This window comes from Halichoerus grypus, chromosome 8 (assembly GCF_964656455.1).
Source record: "Halichoerus grypus chromosome 8, mHalGry1.hap1.1, whole genome shotgun sequence".
Lineage (NCBI taxonomy): Eukaryota > Metazoa > Chordata > Mammalia > Carnivora > Phocidae > Halichoerus > Halichoerus grypus.
In genome coordinates this window covers 139,340,406-139,358,905 of record NC_135719.1, presented here as the reverse complement: position 1 = coordinate 139,358,905, position 18,500 = coordinate 139,340,406, and the positions used below count along the sequence as shown (strand labels likewise).

At 53.5% G+C, this 18,500-nt stretch overlaps 1 protein-coding gene across 1 annotated transcript in view; it reads left to right on the top strand.

Moving 5' to 3' along the window:
- CCDC88C (coiled-coil and HOOK domain protein 88C) overlaps positions 1–18,500 on the top strand; it is a 124,202-nt gene that overhangs the window by 91,990 nt on the left and 13,712 nt on the right. Inside the window, exons 19-25 of the mRNA XM_036097516.2 lie at positions 1,290–1,451; positions 2,633–2,910; positions 5,902–6,045; positions 8,204–8,390; positions 9,992–10,137; positions 12,582–12,671; positions 13,998–14,233. Coding sequence (XP_035953409.2) covers positions 1,290–1,451; positions 2,633–2,910; positions 5,902–6,045; positions 8,204–8,390; positions 9,992–10,137; positions 12,582–12,671; positions 13,998–14,233 — 1,243 coding nt within the window. The remainder of the gene's footprint in view (positions 1–1,289; positions 1,452–2,632; positions 2,911–5,901; positions 6,046–8,203; positions 8,391–9,991; positions 10,138–12,581; positions 12,672–13,997; positions 14,234–18,500) is intronic.

Below are 18,500 nucleotides of genomic sequence, written 5' to 3'. Positions count from 1 at the left end.
GCAGACGCTTAACCGACTGAGCCACCCAGGCGCCCCTTCTCTAGTTGAATACTTCTTAAGTTGTCCTGGCAAGTCCTATAAGCTCCTTTTCATTGGAGATATCTTTGTCCTTTCTAGTGGAAAGGGGTGGATTCATGTTTTCCCCACGGCGAATCCGTCTGCCTGCCCATCGGACTTGGCCTGTAGCTTGTACACCAGTCCTCTGTCTCCACAGTGTTTTCCCAGGGGTTGACAAACTGGCCCGCTACCTCTTTTTGTCAATAAAGTTTTATTGGACCAGAGACACGCCCTTTGTTTACATACTGTGTGGGGTTGTCTTCCCACCATAGTGGTGGCAGAGGTACCTGGTTGGAATGACGCCCACATGCCTGGCAAACCCCAAAATTCTATCTGTCCCTTTACAGAAGATGTTTGCTAGTGCTTGTCTAATCCCCTGAATTTATTTGACTCTGCCAACAACATTGTGAAGCAGATAGTGAGGATTTTCACCATTTGACAGATGAGAAAGCGGAGACGGAGTTTAAGAGACTCATCCTATGGGGCGCCTGGGTGGCTCAGGTGGTTCAGCATCTGCCTTCAGTTCAGGCCATGATCTCCAGGTCTTGGGATAGAGCCCCATGTCGGGCTCCCAGCTCGTGGGGAGTTTGCCTCTCCCTCTGCCTCTCCCCCTGCTTGTGCTCTCTCTCTCAAATGAAAAAATCTTTAAAAAAAAGTAAGAAAGACTCAACCCTACCTCCCATGCTAGCGACAGACAGCACCAGGCTACACCCCACATGTGCTGGCCCCGTTGGTGGCCTGTTTTACACTGTCTTTATCGGTCTCATGAAACAACTCATTTATTCTACCAGCTGTCACTCCTGAGCAGGGTGAGGTGTGGTCACAGGCTTTGACTCCCTGTCCAGTGGGAGAAGCTCACAGAAATGCACTCTCGGGGTATTCAACAGAAAACATTAAACAAGCATTAAAGAGAGAAGAGATGCCTCGGCTTTAACCCCGGCTCACCTTGGCCTTGCACTCAGATGCTCAGGTTGGAAGCAGTGTCCCCATTACGTGCATGCATTTCTGTCTGGAAAGCACATACCAAAAAAAGTAGTTCTCTCCCCCTGCCCCTGCAATTCTGTTGATCGTCTTTTCCAAGAGGGAAACATGTTACTTCTCTTAACCTGTGGACTCTGGCTTTAGAGCCCAAAGTGTCAACTCTTGAGGGTTCTTTACAGCCCCCATGCCTGGGGCCGGTGAGCATTGACCGAGCTGATGTCTGATGGGCCTCCTGCTTCCGCCTCCCTTAGAATGCGGCCCTGCAGGCTGAGAAGCAGCTGCTCAAGGAACAGCTACAGCACTTGGAGACCCAGAACGTGGCTTTCAGCACTCAGATCCTGACGCTGCAGAAGCAGAGCGCCTTCCTGCAGGAGCACAACACCACGCTGCAGACCCAGACGGCCAAGCTGCAGGTGAGCACTGTGCTGCGGGCCCTGGGCCGGGGAGGGGGGGTCTCTGCGTCTCCTGGAGACCAGCCCCAGCACGCTGGCTCCTCAGGAAGCCAGGCTACGCATGGGAGGGTGTGCGGTTTTGTTTTGTGTTGCATAGGCTTATTGGAAACGGGGGTGCCTAGCCTCAGGACCTTTGAAGGTAGTTCTGGTGTGTAGCTGTTTCCATGACTGAGCGTGTGAGGGCAGGGCTGGGGACTCGGTTTCTCTGCTTTGCCTTGTAGGGTTGTCTGTTTCCCAGAGTCTGTTCCTTGAGATTTTACTAGGAATGTCTTGGAAAAGAGATCCTAGGCTCAGATACATTGAGCTCAACAGAGTTAACCAGGTTCGTTTACTCTAAAACCTGGCAGAGCCTTTTTTTAAGCTGATGGAAATTTTGAATCTCCATGAGGGAAGTAGGGGATGAAGTGGCTGCCAGGCTGTTGGGAGCTTCTAGCAAAACTCACGTCCCGTGCCATCTATCTGAGGATGTTGGTTTTTATTTACAGTTAACAGATTGTGGGGAAATGAATTAATCCTTCATTAATGTTGTTTGTGAGAAAAGTGTTTGAAAATGTGCAGCGTGGGTCAGGACAGTAAACAGGAAACTATTTGGCAAAGGGGCTGGGGTTGGTCCTATTAAAATAACAGAATAGGAGACTGGTTCATGGTTTTGGTGGTGGTGGTGGTGATGCCTTTGGTTTTGCAGTTGGTCATTCTGGCCCCAGAGTGAGTTAGGCGGCGCTCCCTGCTCGGTTTTCTGACGGTTTGGGATGTTGTTGGGCGGTGGTTCTGTAAACATCCGTTCGGTGAGGGTGGCTGGTGGTGGTGGTCACGTGTTCTCTATCGTTACTGATTTTCTACTTGTCCTAGAAAATAGATGTTTGAAAGTGGTCAAAGAGGGCGCCCAAGGAGCTTCTCCCGAGAAAGGACATAATTTGCCCCAAAAGGTCACCTTTGGGGAGGGGTGCAGGACAGAGCCCCGTGTGACGGTCTGATGAGCCTCTTCCCAGAGCAGTTCCTGCAGTTCAGAGAGAACCGTCTTGGCGGCGGGGTGTTGCCTGCCCCGAGGGTCCCCGGGGTCTTGGCGTCCCCTCTGGTGTTGGCGCGGTTGTTGCGCGTGGGGACGCCGGGTCTGTGAGGCAGCCCCTTCTCCCTCTCGGCAGGTGGAGAACTCCACCCTGAGCTCCCAGAGCGCCGCGCTCACCGCGCAGTACACGCTGCTCCAGAACCAGCAGACGGCCAAGGAGAGCGAGAACGAGACCCTGCAGCGGCAGCAGGAGCGGCTGACGGCGGCCTACGAGGCCCTGCTGCAGGACCACGAGCACCTGGCCGCGCTGCACGAGCGCCAGTCCTCGGAGTACGAGGCCCTCATCCACCAGCACGGCTGCCTCAAGACGCTGCATCGCAACCTGGAGCTGGAGCACAAGGAGCTCCGCGAGAGGTGCGTGCGGGCGTCTGGGCGCCCCTGGGGCTCGCGTCCCTGCCCAGGAGCCTTCCCTGCCTTCCCACGTTGTCCGGGGACCCCCGAACTTTCCCGAAGGGAGGTAAAATCGGGAGTCACGCTCAGTGGTTGAGTGTGTGTGCAGTTGAGCCTGAGTGACAGGAGGGTCCCCGCGTGGAGAAGGTGCCACGGCGAATCCCAGCTCAGGGAAACCCAGCCTCGGGGTCCCTGCTTCCCCGAGGACCCCCGCCGCCTCCCCCCTCCTCTCCGGAGGAGGCATAAGGGCATGAGGAGGACGTCCACCACCACCACCACGGCCAGTCCTCTGTGACGTGCTTACTTGGGCTTCCCGGGCCTTGGTTTCCCTATCCAGCTGTGGGACGCTGGCTTTCCAGCCTTCAGTTGTGGCAGCTTTTGAATATATAGAAAGCAAACAGAACAGTAGAGTGAAACCCCCAGGTCGGTTTCAGCCATACCCCTCTCTCGCCACCTGCCTGCCCTCCTTTCGTTTTTTAATCTAAAATTTGCATACGTTGAAATGGACATATCTTCATTTTGCACTCTTGACAAATCCAGGCTCGTGGGTGTCCAGTACGTTCTGTCAGCTCAGGTTGCCTGAGCTCCTGCCCCAGGCAGGCCCCTGATGGCCCCCGGCCCCCAGGCAGCTGTGGCAGGACCCGGAGTCTGGTGGGAGGGGGAGGGGTGGCGTGCACCTGACTCGGACACAGGAGGGAGCCGTGTCTCTGCAGAGGGGCTCGGGCACACGGCGCAGGCGCAGCATAGGAGGGAGCGATTACCCACATCGTGTGCCTGTCAGGTGTCCCTGCGGGCGGCCTTTCCCTTGGCTCGTCCGGATCACTGGGCCGGCAGAGCCTTGTGAGGGCGTCTGATGAAGCCGAGGGCACGGGGGGGTGATGTTCGTTAATTCGCCCACTGCTTCCTTTTTGCCTCTCTCTGGGCTCCTCCACCTGCTTCACCCACCCAGATCTCCTTCCTTCAGGGGCTGCTGAGAAGCCAAAATCAGCATCTTCTGCGTGCAGGCATCTGCATCTCCATCTCCATCTCCGCCCTTCTCCAGAGCCCGTCCCGGGTTCATGCGACACGTAGCGTGTACTGTGTGCACGATGCTGTGTCTGGACGTGGCAGGGGTCCTCCCCGATTGGCTCAGGAAGGGGAGCAAACAGCATTCACTGAGCTCTGAAATGAGCTCCATGCCCACCGCTCACCAGGCACCTATGTGTCTTACGTTAACGTCCTGTTATGTGTTAGGATAGCGCCTCATGATGTTCTTAGTGTCCGTTTAGAAGGGGGAGGGTTTTGCAGGTGGAATGTGGACCAGCCTTGAGGGAGGAATTGAGCATTGTTCTCTGTCTGGGTCCTGGTCAATACAGTGGGCTGAGCTCTGGTGGCACTCGAATCTTCAAGTTGGCTGCACAGATGGCTGGAGGCCCCTTTGGTCTGTCTGCAGCAGGGCTGTGGGTTTGGGAATGTAGGTACCTGGGACACGGGCGATGGCTCTGTATTCACTTCATTTGACACTTAAATTAGATGCTCATTTCCTAATTCCCTTCATAAATATTTACTGAGTGCCGTGCCTCATACCCGGGACTCACTGGTGAGCAAGACACACAGTTTCTGTCCTGCACTTGGGTGGTTACCGGTGGTTACAGTTATCCCTGGTCAGTGGGCTTTTCTAAGACATGACAGTAGGGAAGCAGGATTCGGGGAACCCTAATCATCTGCCCGTGGCCCTCGTTTGTCAAACGTGGATGACTTGACACCACCTGAAAAGCTAGACAGGGCCCCCACTTCCAGCCCTACACCTGTCCACATTGGGGCAGCCTCCGCCCTGTGGCTAAAGGCCGCACGGAAGTTCGTCCTTGAACAGCCGCCTGAACACGTTTCTGAGTTTGACTCCCCGACAAGTCCTGGCTCCAGTCAGACAGTTCGAGTGCGGCTGCTGTGGGGGCTGGGGGGCCAGGGGCGGAGGTGTGCAGACCGGTTGGGCACCCTGGTCCTACTGTCTGTGAGTGTGAACAGCTCAGACAAGGAAGGGGGGTCTGGAAAGAGGGTTTCCCTGAACGGGGACAGCTGAAAGGTGGTGTGTCAGTCACTGCCTTGGACTTGAGGGAGATCGTGAGTCCTCTGTGGACACGGATGTTTCCAGCAGGCAGGAGGGACAGCCCGGGCTGGTCAGGAGCTCACCCTCCTGTGCTCTGCTGCCCTCCAGAGCCAGCTGTGCAGTAACCACGGAGACGGAGGCTGGAGAAGGAGAGAAAAGTCCAAGCAGAGGGGGAAGGGGGAGGGCTGTGGTTGGGGCTCCTGAGAAGGGGGGGTGTGCATGTGTGTGTGTGGATGCACACGCACACGTGCATGCATGAAGATTTGGCCTCTGGCAGCTGCTAGGCCCCCGCCAGGCAAGCCTCTGTCCCCGCAACCAGGACAGACCAAGAACAAGGAGACTCAGTTCTCAAGGGGAGGAGGGTAGGGTGGAGGGCCTACCCAGCCCCCAGTGAAGAGGGATTAACTGCTATGTGTGGTGGAATTCAGCTGTTTATTTTGTGGTTTCTTTTAGATCTGTTTGTGCTTAGTGAACCACCTAGTAATGTATTTATAACTCCCGAAATGAAGGGCTCCAAGTGCAGAAAGCAGAGTCTTGGTGTGCCCAGGTGGCCAAGGGAGGGAGGGCTGCTTTGGCAGGGAATCCAAGGGACCTTGGAGACTTGTTGGGTGGGAAGAAGAGGACTCTGCTGTGGGGCTAGAGAAGATCCCTGGCCCAGACAGCTCTCCCAGCCTCCATTCTCCCGTTCTTCTGCTGCCCTGCCTCTTGCCCCGTCTGTTCCCTGCCCCGTCCCCCTCCACTTTGCAGAGAGAAGCCGCCAGAGGAACCCCATTTTCTATGGGAGGCTTCATAGTCTTCCGGGGAGTTCGCTCCCTGGAGGAAAAGAAGGCCCCAGGCAAGCTCCCAGCGGGTGTGTTCCCCTCCAACAGGCATGACGGCATGCTGAAGCGTAAGGCGGAGCTGGATGAGCTGGAGAAGGTTTTGAACACTGAGAGGGAGGCTCTGCAGCAGGAGCAGAGGACGGGTGCCATGGCCGTGGGTGAGAACCAGCGGCTGCGGGGCGAGCTGGACAGGTAAGCACCAGGAATCCCACCCGGCCCCGTGCAGGGCGGTCGCCGCCTGGGATTTCCCGTAGACCCGCCCTGCCCCCCGCGAGAAGGTCCACGGAGTCCCCTGGCAGTCGTGTGTTTTTACAAACCCTGTTGTGTTCACGGCTGGGGGGCACAGGCTAAGAGGGGACTCTCGCCAGTGGCTGGGATGGAAGGACCCAAGGGACACCTGGGGACGGCGCCTTGTATCCGGCGTGGACCCTCCTCTGATGTAGGCCACAGGGCGATCTCGTGAAGGACACACTGTTGATCCACATTATTCACATATTCTCTATTCGTGAATTCACCTACTTGCTAAAATCGCCTATTTGCTAAAATCATCCCCAGATTGATATTCATGGTGCTTTCACGTACGTGCCCAGGGTGACCCGATTCTTGAGTCCCCCAGAGCACATGTTTCCAGCTGAGGGCAAACAAGGATGCTCTGCCTTCTTATTGTAGTTTTCATACTGCAAAAAAGCATATTTTTGTAGTCTATTTGGTGCCATGGTGTTTTCATATTTTTGTGCTTTTTGGTAGCTATTTCGCTGTTTTTTTAAAGATTTTATTTGAGAGAGAGAGCACAAGCAGGGGGAGAGGCAGAGGGAGAGGGAGAACAGGCTCCCTGCTGAGCAGGGAACCCAATGCGGGGCTGGATCCCAGGACTCTGGGATCATGACCTGAGCCGAAGGCAGACGCTTAACTGACTGAGCCACCCAGGCGCCCCTGCAATTTCACTATTTAAAATAGCCCCCGAGTGGAGTGCTGAAGTGTGGTCTAGGGCTCCTCGTGCAAGGCTGTGACAGTCTTCTGGAGAAAGTGTACATTCGAGAAGCTCCGTTCAGGCATGAGCTACGGGGCTGTGGTCATGAGTGTATTACAGGAGGCGTCTTTAAACAGAAACCCTGATAAAATAAGGAACGTCTTGATCCCTTTGACTAAATTTAACCAGAGCTTGCAGGAACGTATACCCTGTGCTTTTCCAAGAAGCCGTGGTTCAGTATCCGCCAGTTCAGTGATCATGGGGACTCTATAGAGCATTACTACCTCGAATAACAAGAATCCACTGTACAACTAATATCCCACCCACCCACCCTCCTTTTTTAATAATAGATAAGGAAACGGGCTCAGGGATGAACTAACCTGTTCAAAGTCAGTGCTTCTAGTGAACGGCAGAGTCAGGATGTGAATCAGGTCTTGTCTCATCACAAAGGCGTGACTGTATGAAGCTGCTTCCTCTCCACGTCCTTGCATGCATGTGCCACTCGGGGGCCTCCAGTGACCCAGGAGGCAAGGCTTATGGGTGAGGGAGTGCCGGTGACAGGCCAGACGGGGGCGTGGGGAATACACACCAGCTGAAGGCTGTTAGCCGGCAGGCAGGCCGGAGCTTTCCAGGTCATTCTTTCATCTTACGCTTTTTTCTTAAGAGAAACTAGCCATCTGAGCGTTGATGTGAGACCTTCAGGTTTTTAAATGTTGGCACACTGACCCATTTAAAAGAAGTCTGTAGGCCAAACAAGACACATCTGTGTCCAGATGAAGTCCGTGAGCCTCTAGTAATTTGAGCTTTTGGATACAAATCTTCCCCCCTAAGAAGTCCTGGTTGGATGATAGTTATGATGATGGTAATTTTAGTGGATTTCCATAATACCCTGGCATCTCATACTTTATTCATCTCAGGAGTTGAAATTAGAAAGGAGCTTGAAATTGGGAAGAAGAGCCAGACGTAGACACATGATTTTAAAGAAGAAATGTTCTGGTTCGTTGTTTTTTTTTTTAGATACGTTGGCTAAACAAAATAGCTTATTAAAAAAAAAAAAAAGTTAACAGCCGAACCCTTTTTTCCAAGGACATATGCAGATACGCCAAAGCTTTAAATGTAAAAGAGATCATCACAGTGATGCTCTGTGGGAGCAGGTGTCTGAGCCTGCCCACGCTGTCTCCCCCAGCCCAGCGTGGGGCATCAGGGGGACCCTCACAGAACCCCAAAGAACACAGTTGGAAAACTCATTTTGTTCAACCCCCTCCTTTTACACCTGAAAAACCTGAGGCCCAGGGAGGCTGCCGTCTTGTGTCAGGTTGCACGGCGGGGGCAGAGCCTGCCATGCCCTTCAGCCCTTGGCCTGTGGCTCTCCGCCCCCAGGGTCAATTTCCTGCACCACCAGCTGAAGGGGGAGTACGAGGAGCTGCACGCCCACACCAAGGAGCTGAAAACCTCCCTGAACAACTCACAGCTGGAGCTGAACCGTTGGCAGGCACGGTTTGACGAGCTGAAGGAGCAGCACCAAAGCATGGACATCTCGCTGACCAAGCTGGACAACCACTGCGAGGTGAGGCCCGGGACGTGGACGAGAGCCCTGGGCCCAGTGGGTGGTGATGGGTCCTCGTTGGCGTTGGCGCTCGAAGACCATGTGGAAGGTGGTGCAGGGGCTGGGAGGGAACAGAGGCATTTGAAGGGGAGACGGACACCATGATTGGCAGGGATGTGTCAGAAGAGAGCTTTCCATCTGCCCTTTGCTTCTCGCAGGGTCGGGGAAGTGCATGAGAACAGCAGAGGATGGTCTTCTGTCCGTCCCCTCGGCTGTGTCTACACTTGTCTTTTGTCTTTGCAGTTCGGCATCCACACCGTTCTAGCGAAATGGCATGAATGGCTGACTCGGGCTCCGGATCCCGGGGCAGCTCGGATGGAGCTCACCCAGGAGCGCCCGGTTTCCGGACAGGCATAGCTATCCCTTGTGGTGCGCGAGGTTGGAAATTGTCTTCTTAAGCAGCAGAACCATCTCAGTTGAGATCATAAGCAGATCCCAGGACAGATAGGACAGGCAAAGTGGATCGAGCTGGGAAGAGCGGCTTGGTCCCAACCCCCTTCAGGACAGGACGCCTCAGGGACAGCAGCGTCCCCACGACACAGCTCCTCTTGCCTCTCATTTGTCCAGAAACCGTCTCAGAGGCCTTGTGCTTTGAGCTCCTGGTAGCCGTGTGGGACATCAGAGCTGAGGAGACCAAGACCCCGGGTGCACAGATGCCTCCAGGCCCCCCTGGGCTGGGGCTGGGGGCGTGTGGAGGAGGTGGGGGCTGGACCCTCGGGCAGAGGAAGCCTCAGCCACCGTGGGCTATGTTGTCACAGGGAGGTGCTTTAGGATTTCTGAGGAGGCCCCAGACCGGGGGGCCTCCAGTCATGGGTGGGAACTTGGGCTGTGTGAAGCCCGAGCTTGGGATTTTCCTGCTACTTCAGCCATGATGATATTCTGGGGCAGGAGCTAGAAGCCCTCAGCCCGCGAGTCAGGTCCAGCCCACTGCCTGTTTTCATACAGCTGTGAACTAAGACGGTCTTTTACAGTTTTAGTGGTTGGGAGAAATCTCAGAAGAAGAACGATAGTTTTGTGGCAAGTGGAAATGATCGGAAATTTAAGTGTCCGTGATTGGGACGTAGCCGCACGCACCCGTGTGTTTGCATGTCATCCCTGGCTATTTCCCGGTCGTGGTGGTGGTGGTGGCCGAGTTGGGAGCATTGCAACAGACACCCCCCCATCCAGCCTGGAAGCCTGAAATACAAATGGTCATATCTAAAATATGACTATTTTGACATGTGACCCAAAAAAAACTTTAATGAGATATTTTATGCTCTCTTCTTTATTATTATGAAGTCTTCAGAATCTTTGTATATTTTGGCACATCTCGGTGCAGACTGGTTGCATTGTAAGTGCTCCGTGGCCACACGTTGCTGGCGGCCGCCAGATCGGACAGGGCAGGTGCAGAGGGACTTCGGCTCTCCCCAGGCCGCTGGCTCTCTCGGTCCTTACAGGTTCTCACCGGCGGAGGAGTGGTGCGCATCTCTGTGCCCGTGACCCTTCCCTTGGAAGCCAGATTCCCAGCAGTGGAATCCTGGGACCATACAGTGTTTGAAACATTGATCTGATTTGTGTTTTAGTTGCTGTCCCGTCTCAAGGGGAACTTGGAGGAAGAAAATCATCACCTGCTGAGCCAGATCCAGCTGCTGAGCCAGCAGAACCAGATGCTCCTAGAGCAGAACATGGAGAGTAAGGAGCAGTACCATGAGGAGCAGAAGCAGTACATGTAAGACTCGTGTGGGAGCGATGCCTGTAGACAGAGGGACTCCAGCTTCCCCGGCCCCGTGCCAGGACCGGTGACATTCTGGGCAAGGAATGGCCCCTGGGCCCGTTGGTGTCCTGAGGGCACAGGGACAGTCTTAACCGCACATCCTTCTCTTGACGTCCCTGGAACGGTTCTAGGTTTGTGCACGTGTTGGTTGGCTCTTGTTTGCTCTTCAGAGACACTGCCTACCTCTAGAAGCTTCGGAATCTGCTTTTGGAATTAAGCTTACTTTTAAAAATAGGACCGTGCCCACAAGAAGTATCTCAGGGAAAGAACTCAGATGGAAGGCTGAGTCCGAGTGCCATAACTGGTGTCTTTCTGTCTCCTTTGTCTGTGTTCCCCTGGATTACTGGAAAGTGGCTTTTTGTCCTCTCTCGGCTGGGGTCAGGGAAGTGCCCGCTCTGGCATGGGCCCCATGAGGTGCACAGAACCAGTCCCCTGGGAGCCAGGAACGGGTAGGGGTGGTGGGGTGTGTGGGAGCATGTCCATGCCGGGCGGCTGTGGTGGGAGCTGGGGCTCTGTTGCTGACATGGGATGGGGAGAAGGCAGGCAGGTGGGGGGACCTGAAGGTGGAGCCCAGCAGTGGTCTGGGTGCCGGGAACATCAGGAGAGAAGGCTGGAGGAGGAGGCAGGCGCTCAGCTGATGAAGGCTTCTGTGCCCAGCTCATGAGTTGGGATTCGCCGGGAAGTGTTAAAGGATGCTGGTCTAGCGGGGCCGATGAAGCTGCCAGAAACAGAGGTCAGGAGGACGAGCCCCGGTACGGGAAGCTTCATGGTGTTGGAGTCAAGTCATTCAAGATACATCTCATGGATCCAGGGTGATGTTTAAGCCTCGTGCTGTGGTGGTTGGACTGTCCTTCCTCATGAGGGGGACCGGTGGGCCAGCACTGGGATGGCCAGGGGAGATGCACCGGCAGAGGGACGTGGTGCAGTGAAGCCCAGTAGCCCGCTGGCCATGCTCTCCAATGTAGCAGTGCTTCTTGGTCAGTTTTCTGGCTTCACCTGCTCCTGTAGAGGGGCAGGCTCACCACTTACTGGATGATGGTTTACATTAAAAACCACGCTGTAAATTTGGGGTAGATACGACTTTTGACTGAAGTTGGCTCTCTCGAATCCAGCTGATAGAAACTGCCTGCAGGGGTTGGGCAGGTGCTAGCGAGGAGAGTAGGAGCCTGGTACCCAAGGGGGATGATTGGATGATGGTTTTGCATTAGACAGTGGAGGATGCCAGAAGTTGGCATAAGAGCACCATTCCGGGCCCTGGGAGGGGTGCAATGCCGGCTGTCTGTGAGTTAATGTGCATTTCTGGGTCCAGACAGCCACGAAAGCATGCAGAGGGTAAGGCCAAGCAGAGTGGGGTTTCATGGTTGGGGCCAGAGGTTCACAGAGCTGTCACTCTTCGTGGAGGTGTGCATGTGCGGTGGACTCAGCCCCCCGTTCGGCTGGAACCCCAACAGCCTCACAGCAGAGAGGCCTGAGCACTCACCTCTGGTTCAGAGGCCTCCTTTTCATATGAGGAGACCAGGGGGTGGTGATGGCCTGTGGGCGGTGCGGATGGAGTGCTCCACCCCCGTGACTCCCTGAGATAAAGCAGAAGCACGCTCTTCCTATCAGGAAGGCCAGACACTCCCGGGAAGCCCAGGCGCCCTCTGGCAGCCCCCGGGGTCCAGAGGTGTCTTGATCCTTTCTGTGTTTTTGAAAACGTGAACTTGTTCCCAACATTTAGAAATCAGATTTGTCTTCATAACCTAGGTGTCCCGGCTTCTCTGAAAAAATTGGCAGATCTGCCCTGCAGGCCTTGCGCATGGCTGCCTGACAGCGAGCTGCCAGACCTACAGTCCCCGTCAGTCCCCTGCTTTTTCCAGGCCTGCTTTGCTCCTTATCTTCCCCGTCTGGCCCCCAAAAGCTTTCGAGTTTGCCCCTGTGGAAGTGTTATCAGAAACCCGGCGTCGGAGTGGGTCCAGGTCAGAGGCCTGACTTGGCGGAGCTGACTCTTTCAACCTTGATGCCCATCCAGCTCCCTGAGGGCACAGCTCCCCCCCCTCACCAAAGGTATTACTAACACACAAGCCCCGTGTCTGACCCCGAATGCCCAGTGTCCCGAGTGACCTGGCCGGCGAGTCCTTGGGGCTCTAGAAGCACGTAAGTTTTCAGATGGTTAGGGGTTTGCTCCCTTGAGTTGACTTGCACCCAGACCCTGAGTACTCCAGCACAAATCCTCAGGGTATCAGGGTTTCCTGGACCAATGCCAGACGTTTCCATTCACACATCCCCGACTTCGTGATCATGACGGTCATGAGCATGATGATGTCCGAATCCCAGAAAAGGTCCCGGGCTGGGCTGACAAGTTCATGGGTTTTATTTAAAACTGGATTGAGAACCCTCCTTTTCCTCTCTCTTCACAGAGACAAATTAAATGCCCTGCGGAGACATAAGGAGAAACTGGAAGAAAAAATCATGGACCAGTATAAGTTCTATGATCCTGCTCCAAAGAAGTGAGTTTATTTAAGTGTCAGGGACGTAAGCCCAGGACAGAGACCTTCCTCGTGCGTGAGTGGAGTGGAACCCGCTCCCATCTAGAGCAGCACCCAGCTTGGAAGGCCCGTGCCTCCTGCTCTGTGGAGGTCCTCTGTGTGCAGGCCGCCCCCGTGACTGAAGGAGTTAGATTTTCAGCCCCGTACTCTGTACTCTGGCTTGTCCTGGGAGGGTCAGCGAATGCCAGCTGACCCTGATGAGACATGGGCTTAATTTAGCCACAGCACTTTCCAAGGGGCGGAGAGTCTGTGGTGTGGGAGCCATTAAAGTGGGACAGAAGGGTGGCCGTATCAGGTTCTGTCCCACGATTTAATAGGACACTGGAAATCACATTCCTGTTTCGGGGACAGAAGCTGGTGTACCCAGGCTCTTTAAACACGGGAACCTCTGGGCCTCACACAGATTCTTCTGGACGCCCTGAACCTCAGGGCAGGTTCACAAACTCAGTCCTTTCTCCAGGGACAAGCAACCTCTGGTGGTGGGGCCAACTCAGTCCCTGGGGACTGCCAGCCTGGTGCCACAGGCCTTCCCCTGGTCCAGGCCTGAGCCCCAGGAGCCGGCCGTTTCTGTGTCCTGTCCCAGCCCAGCCTCGAAGTCAGGATCACCGTGAATCCTTCAAGGTTCTCTGGTGAACCACAGAATTTCTGAACCTCGGTCCTCCTCCCTCTGTCTGGCAGAAATGGAGGCCCAGATGAGGAGACCAAGTGATTTGTGCAAACATGGTACTATCTAGTTTCAGAGCCAATTTTTTTGGTGATATCAATACACCCCCATTTCCAGTCAGCTGCAACTCTATCACTTACTCTTGAAATTTACTGGTTTTAATTTAAACGGCCCACTCTTCCCTCCCCTTCCCTTCCCTCCCCTCGCTCTCCCAGACTCCTCCGTGCCAGAGACTGGTTGAAGAATGTCAGCTTATTCCATTTACTATTAACTTTAGCAGAAAATGAGGAGGTCCATGGCTCAGTTCCAAAATGGCATTTTGACAGAAAAATTGCCGACGGACGCGGCTTTGTTTCACGCACATAATAAGGAGTTTGGAGTTTGCATCATATTTGAAGTTCTGTTTCCCCAAGAGGCTAGTGTGGATTTCCGCCACAATGCACACTTCTACCATCCCTGGGCCCCAAATCCGATGATCATGGTGTTGGTGAGGAGTGCCATCATTCTGAACCCCAAATTAACGGCTTGAGATGGAAAGCTCAGCTCACGTCAGGGCACCCCGTGACCTGCTGGTGGGGCAGCGAGGGTTGGTTGTGTCCTACTAACAATTGGCTTCTCGCTAGGAAAAACCACTGGATTGGTGCCAAAGCCTTAGTCAAGCTCATCAAACCAAAGAAAGAAGGTTCCAGAGAACGACTGAAGTCAACCGCAGAGAGCCCTCCTTGGCAGGTGGAGTCCCCGGACCCAACCTCGCCATTTCCTCAGCTCCTCAGATTGCAGCCAGAGAACCCTGAGGCCACCCCGTCTGGCTCCAGCGGTGCGGAAGAGCGGGACACCCTCAACGGGCCTGTGGGTAAAGGTAGGAGCGGCTGACCAGGCTGCGGTCAAGCTACGGAAGGGGTGCTCTGAAGGGCTCTGCCTGGATGGGGTAGAACGCGAGACGGTGTGTGGGTGTGCACGCGTGCGTGTAGGAGCGTGAAGAGGGTGTGCTGCTTACACACAGGTCTGCCTCCTTGCGTGTGTTAGCAACCCAGGAGAGAATACAAATTCCCATCAGCAGCTTCATCCTGTGACAGTTTCGTTATTTTAGAATGAGAAGCGTCCCCCATCACGTAGGCTGTGGTAGCGTCCAGGGCTGATAGGTACGCAGGTGCCGTAGAGACGGGCTGTGTGTGTCGAAGATTCAGAGGCAGATGTTTCTGTAGGGAGATCCCAGGGGCATCTAACCCGATCTGGACACACGCGGGATCTTCAGGATCAGGAAGTCCCCGAGTCCTCCCAGCCACAGGGCACGGCTTACCTTTTTACTTACAGCTGTCATTTGGAGTTTGCCAGACGTTCTGATGTGGATTCCTGGTCGTATATGCTGTATTTCCTCAAATCTAAGCGGCTGTCAGCGATACGCTGCATAATTACTTTATATGCCGCCAGGAAAAGCAGGGCATTCCAAGAGGGCCGTGCTCTACAGACTTAGAGCGTTGTGCACAGACATAAGGGGAAGACAGGAGCGCAGCACATGGGGCGTGGCAGTGACCGTTTCGTCAGAGGTGCCTCCTGGCCAGTGGTGACCGACAGACCCCGTCATAGCTGCATCCGAATTTCAGAGCCGTGAAGGAATGGGGGAAAGCGTGTACCTCAGAATCAACTATTGTTTTCAGGTTTACTTCTAAAATATAATTTTGAGGGTTCTTTACCCATAAACGTGCCAGGCATGCACCCTGAGTAATTTAAATTTTTATGAAGGACCCTAGGACTTTCTGAAGACCGGGCCTAGGCCTGGTAGCCCTGTGCCCCCGGGGGCTGACGTTACAGTGCTGGGGGCCGGTGGCGACAAGCTGCCCTGTGAGTGTGATACGTGCACAAGCCTTCTGGGGCTGCCATTCAGTAGGTCCTGTTGTGTCACTTCCGAATGCAGAGAAGACAAATGCTTGCATTCCCGTTCTTTAGAGGAGATCAGATTAGGTAAACAGCTCAGGTGCAGCTAAGCAATGATGGGGCCGAACCTTTGTTTCTGTCCAGCAGGGCTCTCTCCCCTCGGGTTTGCATGTTGGCTATTTAAAGTTGTTGGCCTTTATCCCCTCAACTTGTATTATTCTCTAAACTGACTTAATTAACTACCATCGGCCTAATGAGCTAGGAAAACTTGGAGAGGAAAGAAATACTTGACTGGTCCAGGCTGCTGTGCTGATCCATGGACGAGCAGATCAGGGAAAATTCTTCATAGCAGCAGCTCTATATGTACTGGGCATACCTCCCTGGCTCCTTTTAGCTAATTGACATGCTTTACCTGTCTCCCGGAGCCTACCTACCGCCTGAGGTGGGCACGATTAGTCATCCCTGCTCAGAGTTTAAACACTTGCCGGTGTAATCAGTGGTGGAACTGGGATCCACACACGGGTCTGCGGGGCCGCTGAGCTGGAGCTCCTCACCACTGTGCAGGAATAGCCATGGACAAACGTGCTGCGGAGCCTGGGGCCTCTTGTTCTGTGGCAGGAGCACCGGCCACCAGGTGGCGCTGTGGAGGCAGAAATAAGCAAATCGGAAATCCCTTAACTCTGCAGCTTATTAATCAGAAAGTAAGACTGAGTGTCTGCTCTGACAAGCCATGAAGTGTAAGATTGGAGTAGAGGTTGTGCAGGCGATCTTAAAGGAAACAGTTCTTGGTGTGGCGGGGTTTGCGGGTACAAAAAGAGGTATTTTCATTATTTTTAAATGGGTGCTGTCAAAAGAGGTTATTTTAGATATACAGAATTATTGGTGAATACTTCAGGAGACTGTGGTCTCATGACCTCAGGCCAGAAACATACTGTTAGGTGTTTGCAAGGCCTTTGAGCAGGAACGGGAGTGGAGTGTGCACCTGATCGTCAGGGGGCCTGTCATTAAAATGGATGAGTAAGAGAAGCCAGGTCCTAAATTAATAAACATCCTTATTTAATAATTTAACACGTTGAAATTGAAAAAAGTCTCAGCCATTGGCTCCTTGAGCGATACATAATTCTCCTCCCGTGCAGAGTATAGCGTTGGCACTAAGACACCCCTAAATTAATCACGTTGAGTCAGAGCATAAATGATTCACCGAGTCCTGATTGGGCTTGTCGTGGGTATTGTTCCCGTCTTTCCTGGGTCGGACGGGATTCTGATCTCCTGCCTACATTTAGGTAATTTAGAGTCATTTGTTATTATTCACTTCATTTATTTGTTGTTTTTTTTTTTTCCTTCCTCTCTTGGGTTATCCGGGGAATAACAATTTAGCAACTCAGCGCAAAAAGAGTCCCTTTTTGAGAAGCAAAAGCAAGGACAAAGACAAGTCTCCAACGGCCCACCCGACTCTCTCTAAACGCCTGCGGTTCTGGTCTTCTTCTGACATCCCATCCTCTCCTAACGAGCCTGTCCCTTTTTCAGAAATTGGAGATTTCTAATCCTTTTCCTTTATCATGTGTTTTCATCATATATCCTCCTTCATTTCTGAAATCCAAACAAACCAAAAAAAAAAAAAAAAGTACCTAAAGGCCTGATGACCCCTAGTGGACCCCTCCTCCTGATCCCAATTCCAAGCCAAGTTTAAAGTAGCCAGCGTGGATTCTGATTTCAAAAGAGAAGATGAGTTGTCACACCCTCTGGACCATTTCTCCAGCACAGCCCAGTTGTAGGGGAGCCTCGGGACATCCATGCACAGGTCCGTGGGCCAGCATGTCCGTGCTAAGTAAGTCTGGCGGCCGCGTGCCGCCCCCCCACGCTCGCACCTGCAGGCTTGTGTCGTGCCCGTGTGTAAAAGCAGAACTGGTTGGTTGTCGCTTTGCTTCCTAAAATAGACGGCCTCTATCAAGTGAGATTTTTTTTGTGTGAGATTTTTTTTTTAAGACTTATTTTTAGCAGCTAAATTTAAAGCTGCTGCCCTTTCCTCCTCCTCTGTCAGAGCACCGAGTTGTTAGCTTTTGCTGACAAGGCCTTTTGCAGACGTGCTCTGTGTCCCGAAGGATTTATTGCTCCGTTCAAGCATTTTGTATAATTGGATCGCTGTTGCCAAGCCAGAGGTCAGCCTAGAATGAAGTCTTATGACTGTGCGGTGGCTCTCTGACCTCTCGGATGCGGACGTTAAAACAGTAGCGGACAGAAAGACCGTGAGCACACCAGTCACGCCCAGAGCGGGGGCAGGGGGACGCTGGTCCATAGAGGCCTTTAGCTACTGTGCTGTCTGATGTCATTCTTGTGCCGTCTTCCTGAGTTTTGCCACATCTTTTTATCCACCCGTGTGGATCATGTACATGTTTTCCCTTGAATTGACTCACCGTTGCCACTTAAATTTATTTTAAATTAAAGGGAAAGATTATTATCAGTGCTGTCTGTGGAAAACCCATATCACCGCAAAAACAAGGTAACCGTACAAACAAATACATACCTATTAAGCTGTTGAAGTCAGTCAGTGTGGCACTGACTTCATGTCACGCGCTCCCCCTCGGGGACCCTGGGCCGCCGTGCCCCCGGTCCTCGGGGACTCTGTCTCGCCAGCATGCTGTCGGCCTCGTCCTGCTTCTCTGTCCGCTCCCCTCCACCTCCCCTCCGCTCCTCATTTTAACTGCACCTACTGGCTGCTTGTCCCCATTCATTCCACCAGACTTGAATCTTGCTTCTCATCAAGGGTATCTTTCAGAATCCAAATTTTGCCTTGGTTTCAAGTTGTAAGATTTGGGCACTGAAAACTTCCCAGGGAGTCCAGACCCCCGACTGGCTGAGGGGCCTGCGGGGTCAGCCCCGAGGGAGGGCGTGCCTCTGGGTCCCGGCCGTGGGGTGCCTGGAGGGGGACATGGTGCCAAACAGCGCTGTCCTCATGCTCTCAGGAGCTCCGGCTGCACGCATGTTGATCTTCCATTTAGAGAGCCCGGCCCCTTTCCTACTACTAGGTAGTGGGAGGGGTTTTTTTTTTGTTTTTTTTAATGTTTTTATAGAGATTTTGTTTAGCGAGAGTATGTGTTCGGGGTAGAAAATGTAGCGATTGCAGACAAGCACAAGATACAAGGGAGAAGTCACTCTTACAGAGATTAAGATTTCTTAAATGATTGTTAGTTTAGGAGTAAGCTGCTTTCTCAAATCCTAAGTGAAGCCAGTTGGCAGGATGCACGTCCGTC